Source organism: Coturnix japonica, chromosome 15 (assembly GCF_054131305.1).
Source record: "Coturnix japonica strain WE chromosome 15, WE-NBRP24, whole genome shotgun sequence".
Taxonomy (NCBI): Eukaryota; Metazoa; Chordata; class Aves; order Galliformes; family Phasianidae; genus Coturnix; species Coturnix japonica.
Genome location: NC_140677.1, coordinates 1,680,853 through 1,692,959, shown reverse-complemented (window position 1 = coordinate 1,692,959; position 12,107 = coordinate 1,680,853). Strand labels below are relative to the sequence as shown.

General features: G+C 45.4%; 1 protein-coding gene across 20 annotated transcripts in view; it reads left to right on the top strand.

The window, feature by feature from the left end:
- ITPR1 (inositol 1,4,5-trisphosphate receptor type 1) overlaps positions 1–12,107 on the top strand; it is a 148,517-nt gene that overhangs the window by 90,968 nt on the left and 45,442 nt on the right. For 18 of the 20 annotated variants that reach the window (XR_014934536.1, XR_014934535.1, XM_085516109.1 and 15 more), the window contains one exon: positions 325–515. The exons of the other annotated variants lie outside the window; for them this stretch is intronic. Coding sequence is in view for 16 of the 18 variants with exons in the window: in XM_085516109.1 (XP_085372235.1) it covers positions 325–515 (191 nt within the window). In the remaining 2 variants the exon portion in view is untranslated. The remainder of the gene's footprint in view (positions 1–324; positions 516–12,107) is intronic. 20 annotated transcript variants of the gene reach the window in all.

Below are 12,107 nucleotides of genomic sequence, written 5' to 3'. Positions count from 1 at the left end.
TGACAAAGGTAGCTGTGGCAGTAGCTGTTTCTCCTTGCCAGCCAATGCTGTTCTCAGGGACAGCATCCACCTGCTTTGCACGCATTACAGCAGTGTTAAGTGCCCATCTTATGGTGTGTCCTATCTGTGCTCTTAGTTAAAAAACAAACACAACAACAACAAAAAACCCCTTCCTTGCAGAAATGTTGGATGTTGAGTTCATCACTGGTAAAAAAAAAAACAACATGTGCCATTTGGAATAGCTCATAATTTAACCAGATGAGAGGTGCCATCACTTGAGGGTGGCAGGATTTGAATCTTAGGCTCTCATCGTCACCTTTATAGGAGGAAGCTCTGGATCGAGTTCAGTGAGCCGAGGTGAGATGAGTTTGGCAGATGTTCAGTGTCATCTGGATAAAGAAGGTGCATCCAACCTGGTCATAGACCTCATCATGAATGCCACCAGCGACAGAGTCTTCCATGAGAGCATCCTACTCGCCATTGCCCTTCTGGAAGGAGGCAACACTACAATACAGGTAGGAAAATGGAAAATATTAAGCTTCTAACTAAAACATGTTGGAAAGGGAAATGTTTTTGAGATCCAGGAAACCTGAGGAGGCTTAGGCAATGGGAGGGGAAATGACTAAATGATCTTTGACCTGTAATTAAGGGAAATACCAGTGCCTGCCATGCAAAAGTAAACTTACTAAATGTTTGCATGGGCAGTGGGTAATTGAGGTGTTTCCCAGGGCAATACTGAGGAGTGAATGTATAACAAAACAGCTTTTTAGAGTACGTTAACGTAACTGCTTTTATGAGTTAGTTGAAGCAACTTCAAGATGCTTTGAGATTCTTACAACTATAGGCCCTAAATTTCAGATCAGAATTTAAGATAACACTGTATGGTAAATTCCAAACTACCACTGTTCTTCTATAACCATACTGTGCTCCACTGCTATGTTTTAGATCAGAGTTTGTTGTTCCTACATGAGAACTGCATCTGCTACGGATTCTAGTAGCAACTGGCTCAACTGGCTTGTCGTATTTGAGAAATATTGTACTCTTCCAAACAGAAAGAAAATGTTACTTTGGCAAAATATGCCTACAAAGATTATTGATTGTGTAGTGTCTTCTTTTGGCTTTTTATGTGTTCCAGTTGCAGACAGTTTGTTCCAGACATGGACAGTGGCCCTTACGTAGCCCTATTATTTCCCCTTTCCTCACCTTGCTGCCATTTGTTTCACATCTCTGAAGGCAACGATCAGTGATTTGTTTAGAAAAGTCGATTTTATAGGTTGTTCATTTTGGAGAGAAGACAGATCCAAGCATTTGATACACATACAGATTTAGGCTTATAATTTGATACCATTTGTGCTGCTGAAGAACAATTGTTTAGGCACTTAAACATAAATTAGACCCAGATAAGTGCTTTCAGAACAGATCTAAGAAAACCTTATACACATGACCCCACTGTTCCCAGTATAACATAACCACCTCTGTGGTCCTTTATTTGTTTCTTTGTCCTGAAAACCAAACTACCCCAGATTCTCAGCCATTATCTGGTATCATTGCAGCAGCTAAGTGCCCCTGCAATGGTGACGTTATTTTTGCTGGACTCTCCATGGTAGCTGTTGGAAGAAAGTGTTTGAACAGATCGAAGGCAGTGCTCCATATTGTGCTTAATCTAATGTAACTGTGGGCTGTAGCCAAAGTGGACATTACTGTTCTTGTTAGCTCTGTTTGTCCCCTTTTTGTATTGCTTGTGCAGCTGTGGAGTGAGCTGAACTGAGTTGCTGACTGTTGGGAAAGTGGCCTGCCAGCAAAAGCAGATCCAATCCCATAGAAAAGGTCTTCTAACTGGAGATGTGCAGCTGCACTGTCCTCTGGTTAGTAGGAGTTGATGAGACTTGATTAAGTGTAACGTGAGGCTGAATTCTGGGGAGTTATATTAGATGATTATGATTAAAACTGGCAGTAGATCTACAGCACCTCCTTGTTTTCACACAAACCTCTACTAAGAGGAGAGGGAACCTTGTAGGGTTCCTTCATCTCCTCACTCTGTAATCAATCAGTGCCCTTTTTTTCCCCTGTATGCCTGCTCTCTTTTTGCAAAAGATAAAGTGGGAACAGAGAGTTTAAAATCTTATAACATCCTAAAATCCAGTGATGGAATGAGCAGTCTTTGGAGAGAATCACTCCTTGAAATTTCCTGCTCTCCTCAGATCTGAAGGAAGCTGAGCTTTCATCTCCCTTGCTCACAGGTAGCCTCAGGTAACCTCACGCTGTCATGCTGGAAGGAAAAACAAATTCTACACCAGCCTTAGATGGAGAGAGCCTTTGCTTGTCCTGGAATCCAGAGCTAATGGAGTGAGCAGAGCCGCTTCCTGCTGTGCATGTGTCTCTGTTGGAAGCAGATTCCTTAGCTCATCAGGTCAAAACAAACAGGGAAATCTTCCATCCATCTCCAGAGACGCCTCTTTCTCCAAAAAGCAATTCATTTATTTTTTTCAGTTTGCATTAGCTGTCTGTAACTGCAGGTTGGGAGTCTGTGAAATAACTGTGGTTAGCAGCGAGCTGTTGGCATATAGTGGTTACAGCAGATCACGTCCGTGCATTACAGTCCTGCCAATTTCTGCTGTGCTGTTGCCTTTATAGGAGTTACTTCCGCTGAACCAGAATAACTATTTTCCATCCTTTCCCACTTGGGAATAAGTGTTCTGTGGACGTCTGTACCTTTATAAATTGTCCTGAACAGCCAGGAGTTGCTTCGTGCGTGTGTGTGCCCGGATGGAACAGTGAGGGGCTGGAGGTTACAGGTCTGCTGCTTTGCAGAACAGAATGTTTTAGGAACCAGATCACTTGGCAGTGCCTGTAACTGGCACTGCAGACTGTGAGGTCTTGGACACACCTGGTAGCTCTTTCTCTTGCACGCAAAGTACAGATGAGGTTTTATTGAAAATATCCTATGCAGTGGTCCCAGTAGAGATATTCTGTTCTATAACAACCCAGAGACCTAATAGCAAAAGGCAAAAGAGGCTTATCAGTGCTCAGAGGTGTTCCCTGACTTACCTCTGCCTAGATTAACCTGCTGATAGCTACTGAGTTCCCTGGGGCCTTGCTTTGCTTGCATGATCTCCAGCACCATCAGGCCCATGGAAACTTCCAAAACGTTAGTCAAGAATGGCACTTACTCAGCTCTCTCATCTTTCAGTAGTATTTGAGTCATGAAAGCTAAGTAAATAAAACTTAATGTAGACAGATACCGACCACAAAACTTAATTTCTGGGAGAACAGCTGGCTCAACACCAGTGAATCAAAGCGAACGTGGAGGTTTGCTCTTCAGTAAAATCACAAATTCAGTTCTGTATCTCCTGGAGTAATCGCTAAATGATGTCAACTGCTGAGTGATGTCCAAGTTAAACTGGCATCTTGACACAGTAAAGTCATGTAACCAAGCTTTTCTCTCTTCAGGTTAGTAAGATGGCATAAGTGCTCTGGGTGATACCTACCACCTGGTGGAGAGTACTGCCTTAGCAGAATAGGTGCGTGGGGTAGTTCCTAGCCTGCACAGCTTCATGTCTAACATATTTTATGAAGCAGTCTTTCACTACAGTACAGATTTAATAGCAGGATGGCAGTGTGGTGCTCTCCTATCTAGTAAGACTTTATTTTCTTACAGAACAGGCTGTGAAATTTTTTGTTGGCTTATGGAAAGTAGATGTGCTTATGAGACTAGATGTGTTTGTAAGAATTAACCCAGTGCTCCGGGATGCTCCATCCCAGTCATTCTCCCACAGATATTCATGCTGTACATTCTGCAGGTCAGGTAGGGCTGCACAACCTCTGCAACCTGCAGGGTGGATTTTCTGAAATTCCATGGCAGTTTCCAGTAACGTTTGTTGTAAGAGTCATCTGCAGTCATCAGGCTATTAATTGTTCGGTTTGCATCAGATATGTTTGTCATCGTGAAAGTCAGCCTGGCCAAGTCGGCTCATGTTGGCTTTGTGTTCTAACACAGTTCATCGTCATTTCGCATTTTTTTGGTTATTATTAGCAGCTCTTCATTTATAGTATTCTGAACAAGTTCATTCTGTGCTGCTTTTGGGTAATTTTCACTAAACTCAAACTGCTTGTACCTACAGCCCTTTGAGAAAAGGAAACTAGTGGGATTGGGACAGGTTACATAAAAAGGCTTTGACAGCAAAGCCAGAAATGTGTTGCCTCTGCACGGCATTTTCTTAACTCAGGTTTTCACACGGGAAATGAGTTCAGCCTGAAGTTAAGCAAAAGTCTGCACTGACACACAGGAACTGCACATGACGACTATAATGTGGTTAATAATGGGAGTTCCCGGGTAACTCCCATGAGCTTTAGTGGGAGAACAGATCCCGGTGATGCTGGAAAGGGATAACTGGAATAGGTGTTGCTGTTTCATTAAGTGCACGCAGGGCCAGTATTAAGGCTAAGCAAAGTAGTTGGTTGGCAACCCTAGCAGAATAGCAAATTAGAAATGTTCCTTATTATAATTGGCAGGAGTGATTTTTATTGTATTGTTAAGAAAATTAATGTGGAGGAGAAGCAGGATGAGAAAAGTAATTCCTGGTTTATCTCAGGTTAGAGGCCAAGAGGACAGCACACACATTCAATATCAAACTGCTTTGCTTTCTTTTTTTTTATAGGGGCTGTACATGGTCTGGGGAGAAAGAGAGGTCTTTGCACACTTAAAGCTCTCGGGGTAGAAACTTTTAGAAGTTTGTTGTTGCTTTTAGCTTCTGGTGCATGTCAGAAACCCTGTGAGTGCTTTGGTAACAGAAGCACTCATGGGGGGCTGCAGCTGGGGCTGGCAGGATGGCTGCTCCCCCTTTGATGAGCGCCTGTTTGTAAGGAAGTAGAAGTAGAGGTGGAACTGCAGGGTCAAAGCCAAGCAGCAGATTAACTTGACAAATGCTACTGTTCACTGAACTGAAAGTTACGTAAAGCCTTTTATTAATTTATATAACCCTCAGCATCTGCCTCAGGAGAGCTCACATCAGCAATTCTGGATGGGGCAGCCCTGGCAGGCCAGGTGCCCTTCACCTGGGTGCTGCCAGCCGGCACGTGGAGCCCGGCTCTGCAGGAGCTGTGGGGCCATTGCCATTGCTCATAGGCACGCTTAGCACAGAGCTCCTTGGGAAGACATCAAAGGATGGCCTGTTCCCTGCATGAACTGCAACATGGCGAGTTTTCCTCATTTAGAGCAATCTCAGCAATGAATGACAGTGGAGAAAATTGCTGAAGACTTCCCCTGTAACACTTGTCTCTCAGCTGCTAGATACAAATTAGAATCACCGTGTATTTTTCTTCACCTCCGTGGAGTTTTGGGTTTCCTTCATTTGTGGAAGGTAATGACAAGTCCCTTACATAACAGCCTCTCCATGGAGACTTCAGTCTGCTGGTTTAATTAGGGATCTTCTCAAAAATCAGATTACATGACAAATTGCCCACATGCACATGTGGGTACTTTCAGGAAGGGAAGGTATCAGAGATCAATAACATTAGATTAAGGCATTTTAGGTGCTGTCCCAAAGCAATGTGATGCAGAGCTGCCAGTTTGAAATACAGTGGTGCCTTTCCTCACCCTTTCATCCATGTGTCTTCCCAAGGTGGGCTGCAGACACAGAGTGAAGGGGGTCAGTACTCAAGGAAAAAATGATTGTTTTTCAGGAAAGAAGTGGTATAATGTGGCTCTGTGGCAGAAGTAGCAGCAGCTGGCTTCTCATTCCTCTGCTTTCATAGGAAATATGGGTTGGGTGAAATGGTGGACTGACATGACTCTCTGGCCTCCATCTCTGTCTTGCACTATACGTGTGTTTCAGCTTGGTTGACTTTACTGCTCATGCACTGCCACCAGCAAGAAAGCTCCAGCAAAATGAACCATGATTTCCATTGTTAAACTTGGTACCTCAGATTGTCCAAAGAGGGCTGATGATTATTGAGTAATTCCCTGTTTGCATGAAAAGCAATTGAATCTGGATTGCCCAATTACAGTTCGTACTGCTGGTGCATAAAGAAGAAGCAGATAACAAGTGAACCAAGCTGTTATGTAGGCTCAGGGAGAAGAGCTCCCCAGCCAGTGTGCATTGTGTTGGCAGTAAGAGTAAGGAAGTGCTGAGAAGCACTGAAAGCATTCCAGGTGTTGGCTTTGTGCTGAGAACAGCACGTGGACACCATGGAAATACATCTCAAAAGCTGAGTTGGGCAGTTACACCTGAGGATATCCCTGTGGATGCTGCTGGGAGCTGCAAGCCATCGCCTTCTAAATTCATGAGAAAACTTTGCAAAATAATACAGAAGTATTAGTGATGCAAAACCAGATGTGGTTACAAAATTGTGCTTTAGATTTGGCACTTTGGGTTTCTTTTAACCGAAATTACTTCTTACAGAATATGCAGCAGGCACGGATACCTGTGAGCAGCCAGAACTTCATGCTGTGTAAATGCTGCAGAGACAAGAGTATTTTAGGATCACTGAACTTCTGTATGTAGCACTTGAGATCTTTTGGTTGGTGGGAAAAGGGCCCTTAACTTCTGCTCCTTGAGTACTCCTTGCTCATAGGCAGCACGAGTTGTTTGTTTATAATGGCATTCAGAAGTCTTTGATATGGACTGCTGTATCTTTTTTTTGTTGTTTCCATAATGTCTGTGTAAGAAACTAATGCAAAACCAGCAAGGTATCGGTACCTATTAACTAATTACCCGTCTTCCACAATTTTAGTAAGTCTTTCTCAAGTGCCACAAAGTTGTTTTGGCACTTTGAGTATATTACTCCCAAGCACGATATATGAACCAAATCTCGACAGGGACCTGCATCAGACATCACACTGAGCTGTGGGCTGTGCCTGAGAGAGAGAGCTCTCTGAAACAAAGCATGATGCAAAGCCAGACCCCATAGTTACCTTCCAAAACAAGGCGTTGCACCTGCACTAGCAATTAAACCAGCGCTGAGGAAATCCACCTCCTGATGCACTGTTGATTGTCATGAGTGTGAGGAGACTTCAGATTGCAAGCCCTTGGGCACACAGTCTCTTTCACATGTTTTCATGTGTTTAGCACAGCGAAAGCTAGGATCTCCCCTGCCATTAGACCCCACCATGTTAAAAACAAACAAGCCCTGCTAAGGATGCATTGAGAGACAAAAGCTGGTAGGGGTCCTTACTGCCCTTGTCTTTACAAGATGATTATTTTTCACTGGGGGCAGTGGTGTGCATAGATGAGGCTGAGGCTGGATGAACTGAGATTGCTCTGGCAGCGCTTGTGGTCTTTCTATGTCAGTCATGGCTGATACCCCTTGGAGTATGTTGGGGCCATCAGTACTCCTTTGTCACAGCATCTTTCAGCTATTTTACCTAAAAAGGAGATTTCCCACATAAGTATCAAGGTGCCCATGGTTGCAATTGAGAAACGTAGCCCAACTCCTTTTCTGCTTATATCGGAGCTCAGCTGCTTTACTCCTCATCTGTTCTTGGCAGCCGTGAGCACCAAACCATGCATACCTTTCCAGGGCCTGCCCCGTGGCTCCCTTGACATTCAGATGTGGTTCTGGTGCTCCGAGAAGTACGGATGTAAGTCAGTGATTCTCCCTGTCCTCTCCATGGAATCCATACCCAACTTTGAAGACGATCCCTAACAGGATTACAGTCGTCCACCAGCAGGCAGAGGCAGAGGCAAGCTAGGCAGAAAAACAAGGTCATGCTGCCTTTTTTTTTTTTTTTTTGGTAAGCACAGGAATCAACAAAGAGATGTTATATAACTTCTATTTATATCCTACTTGCTCACTAGCTGCAGGCACACACGAGTAGCTGAGGAGGGAATTTAATGAGCTCTCAGGGCTTGCTCACCTTCCAGAGCTGGTAGGAGCCAGCTTGTTTTTGAAGTGCGTCAGCAAATGAAACTGGTGGTGGGTGGGTGGTTTGGGTAGGTGGACTGACTTGTTGCTATGGTTTTCTTTAATTCCTCTGTCTCTCAAGAAGATCTTACACATTTTTTTTTTTCTTTTGGGGAGTCTGCAGACTTCCTTGTTTCTCACACCTACACACAGCTCTCTGCTTCACCAAGGAAGTGGGATTCGTGCTCCTGCCACACAAGAGCTCTGCACAGATTAGCTGTGTGACCCGCCGGTGCGTGCTCACACATGCATGCAGGAGGAACTCAAATAAGGCTCCGTGCTGAAAGCAGGTCAGGCCCCCAAGTCTCCCACGCTGTGGAAGCCATCTGCTCCCTGTTCAGAGGGATCTGCAGCGGGCGGAAGGCACGGCTCTGCCTGGAGCTCCTGCAGTGTGCACTGCTCCCCTCTGCTCGCCTGGTGTCACGCTGCTGTCCCCTGGGCTGGCTGTGAGGCCATGCCCTGCCCTTGGCTCTGGTTCTCTCCTTTCCTCGAGAAATGATGGAATTGCATCGAGGTTTTGAGTGTTGCAGTAGGAAGACATGCAGGGGATAAGGTCTTTTACTTGTACGAGTGGTAGAACTCTGCTGCTGCTTTCATTTAATGCTTGTTGGGAAAGAGGAGGGCTTGCATGGGTGTTTGCCCATAGCCACCAAAACCTTAGGGCAATCCCCAGCTGAGAGCTGCGGGGCTGTGTGTGGATGCTTACAGCAGAGGGGGTTGGTTATGCTGTGGAGAAAGCAGACTGGAAGTCCCCCTTCTGCTCTCAGGAGAAAGTTTGTTTTAGAGCTTGCAAGCTAAAAAAAAAAAAAGAGAAAGCAGCCATTGAGGTGTTCCAGCAGATTCTCCTTGTAGGTTTCTTTCAAACTGTGACGTATGTTCAGCATGAAATATTTCAGTTGCTAGTTCCTTAAACTACATGAGACTGATGATATCCATCAGTCACATCCCAGAGTGATGGATCTTTAGTGAGCCAGGATGTGTGGAAGACTAAAGGAAAAGAGGAGATCAATTATATTAATAACCACGTGAGTGGGGTGAGAAAGAAAAGCTAGGTTTTAATTCTGTGAGGCATCTGGGCAGAACTTAAAGAGTTGGCGTTTGTGCTTAATTCCGTGCTTGTGTTAGCAGAGCAGTTCCCCTTCTTCAAATGTGGCTGCTTTGAAGTAGTCCCGCTGTAAGGAATGGAATGGGAGCGGCAAGCGAGTTCTGCAGCCGTGGGGTAGCACAGAAGTTTTGCATTACTCCGTGCTGGCAGCCTGTCTGGATAACCCAAGCAAGTTAACAGCCCCATAATAATTTCTCTTTAGCGTTGGAATAAAATGTCCTGAACGGAAGCCAGAGAGCTGATCTTCCTCTTCTGTCTGGAGGGACTTTCCTCTCTGAAACATCCCTGACTCGTCGGCTTCATCGGATATTTTCTATTCACTCACATTAGAGAAACAGGGAGGGAGACGACAGCGGATCACATGGATTCATGTGAGGCACTTGCTGGGGCTTTGCTTCCCTGTGTTTATTCGTAATCAAGTATTTGTTTTCCCAGGGAATTCTTGGGAACCTGCTCGGATGGGCTGGCGGTGGCTGTGCTCTGTTGGAACAGCTCTGTGAATTGCAGAGGGTGTGGTGCAGAAAATACTGCGGCCTCGCAGAATGACAGCAAGCTCTGTTTGGGTTCTGCAGCCAAATGCTTTCCTAAAATCAGGCCACCCTCCTTCAGGAAGGAGCGCGTATCTGAACAGATGTCTTAAATCCAGCACTTGCTAATAGGTTTTGGTTATATTTCACACAACATGATCATTCAGATTGCGTACCGTCCAGCCCGTAATCGCTGAGCCTGGAAGGAAAGCCAAGCTGTTTGATGCAAAGCAAGCCAGCAACTGTGCCTCTTCTCAGACAGCAGAGCAGATAGCTGTGCCTTTGGGCAGATCCAGCTGGCAGGTGCTGGAGAACAGTGTGCTGAGCAGAGGGGGTGACACAGGGTAAGCCCTTGGAAGGCATGAGCTGGAAGCAGGCTGCTTTCAGCTGGTTCTGATTCTCCATTTAACAGCACTTTGCTGGGTACGGCTTTGCTCATTGTGAGGTGAAGGCAGTGTGAGTTGAGTAGCTGGGTGTCTCCATTTGGGAGGTGCCAGCCTGGTGTGGCTCACAGCCTCACTCGTGTCACTGCTGTGCTTATGTGCACTGATGGGGTTGTTCCACCCCCATAGTCCTGCTGCCCTGAGCTCCCTATGCTCAACTGAGTCATAAAGTGGCTTAGGTTGGAAGGGACCTTAAAGATCATCCGCACGCCATGGGAGGGCTGCCCCACAGCTCAGGCTGCACAGAGCCTCTCCATGGCCTCGGGCACCTCCAGGGATGGGGCACCACAGCTCTGGGCAGCGCTGCTGGGGCCTCACTGCTCTGAGTGAGGAATTTCTTCCTAACATCTAGCCAAAGTCTCCCTTCCTTTAGTTTAAAGCCATTCCTCTTTGTCCTGTTGCTATCAGACCATGTGAAAAAGTGCTCTCCTCTGTTTTGAGCCTCCCATCAGGTACTGGAACTGGGGAGCTGATCTTCCATTCATCTTTAGGAACTGTGTCTTCCATGTCAAAAACCATGGAAGGGAAGGCAGGAAAGCACAAGAGGAGAAGTGGCAATCCTAGGAAATGCACCCCTTCTTTAACGTTTTGTTTTGTTGGAACCAGTATTTTCTGTGGTTTACAAAAGAGAAGAGACTGCCAAAAAATAACAACCTTGGAAAAAGTTATGAATTCTGAGTGAAAAGGCAGCAAGATTTGCAGAAATATTTCTTCAGTTTGGCAGAAAAGAAAAAGATGAAGGGGGTAAGCGTTTAATAGTGTCTATACATGATGTGAAGAGAAGATAACAGGTACCTGGGATGACTGTGGAAAAGACATAGGCTAAAAAGATAATAATAATTAAAAACAAAACAAAACACAGTGGCTGGAAATTGACATAAATCACATATTTCTAACAGTTATTAATCGCTACACAGAGAGAGATTTCATCACCTCTGCTGCCTTCTCAGGACAGGATGCTTTTCTTGAAAAGCCGCATTGTTTGAACTCAACTCGAGTCCCTCTTAGTGAACAAGACCTAAGCGGGGCTGATGGTGATTGAGGTTGGGCTGGGTTATAGCTAATGAATACTCTGGCATTTGAACCTCACCTGATTTAATTTCTTCTCAAATCAGTTACTTGTCTCTCAGTTTTGCTCCTGCAAGATGTTTTGCATGGAATGGTGGAAAAAAAAGTCATAGAAAACAGAGCACATTATCAGTAAATGATTATTGGTGATGGTATTGACTTACTTTCCCTCTTTTTAGCTTCAGGGCAGCATGCTGGAGTTGTACAGGAGGGTTATTTTGCTGCCTAAGGGGTTCTCATTGGATTTCTTAAGGAGGAGAGCTGGGTGATGGAGAGAAGGAAGGACAAGTTATTGTGCAGATGCTCTGGTACCCCTTGAGGTGGTGGTTTTACTCCTTTGGTGGCTTAATAGGCTGCTTTGGGTGTCAGAAGGTGTCAGAACTTGCAGACCTTCAGGTGAGGAGCTTTTCCCTTTGTGTTTCTGTGAGTTGAACAAAGTTCTTTCCATTGCCCAAATGAAAGCTGTGAAGTTACTGCTGGGTGAGTCTGTGTAGGTGTCTGTAATGCCATCTGTAAAAACGTACCCTCACCTACACTGACCTAATGTTGTGTGAGAAGCTGTGTGCTTCATGTGAGTGCTTTGGAGTCTTTCCTCCTTTTGGCTCTGTAATTAATTGCAGTCACATTATCTCTGATTCTCACATTCTGGTTGCTGTGCCGTGGGGTTGCATTGCGTTTCATTGAGGTGCATTGCTTGGAAAGCTGCATTTGCTGAATCCAGCATTCATGAAACAAATCTTGTGATCCTCTCTGCGTCATGTGATGTCTCGTGTTTAATGGCAACGACTGGTAGCAAAACAAAGTATAGTCTCATTCTGCACAGTGTTAGAGCTCAGTAAGAGCAGAGAACTGGTCCACTGCCAGCTCCTCGACTACAGCCATGCTTAAAACTCTGCTCCTTTCAGGGCACTTTGGGTGCCTCGTGCTGAGACAGCCAGGTATGGCTATGGCAGAGGCACGCTGCCCTGCCCTGCTCCAGCTCTGCCTCTAGGAAGTCATGCTTGGCTGCAGGGTTTGCACCGATCTCTCAGCGGGCCCTCAGAGCAGCAGGTGAGGTTAGAT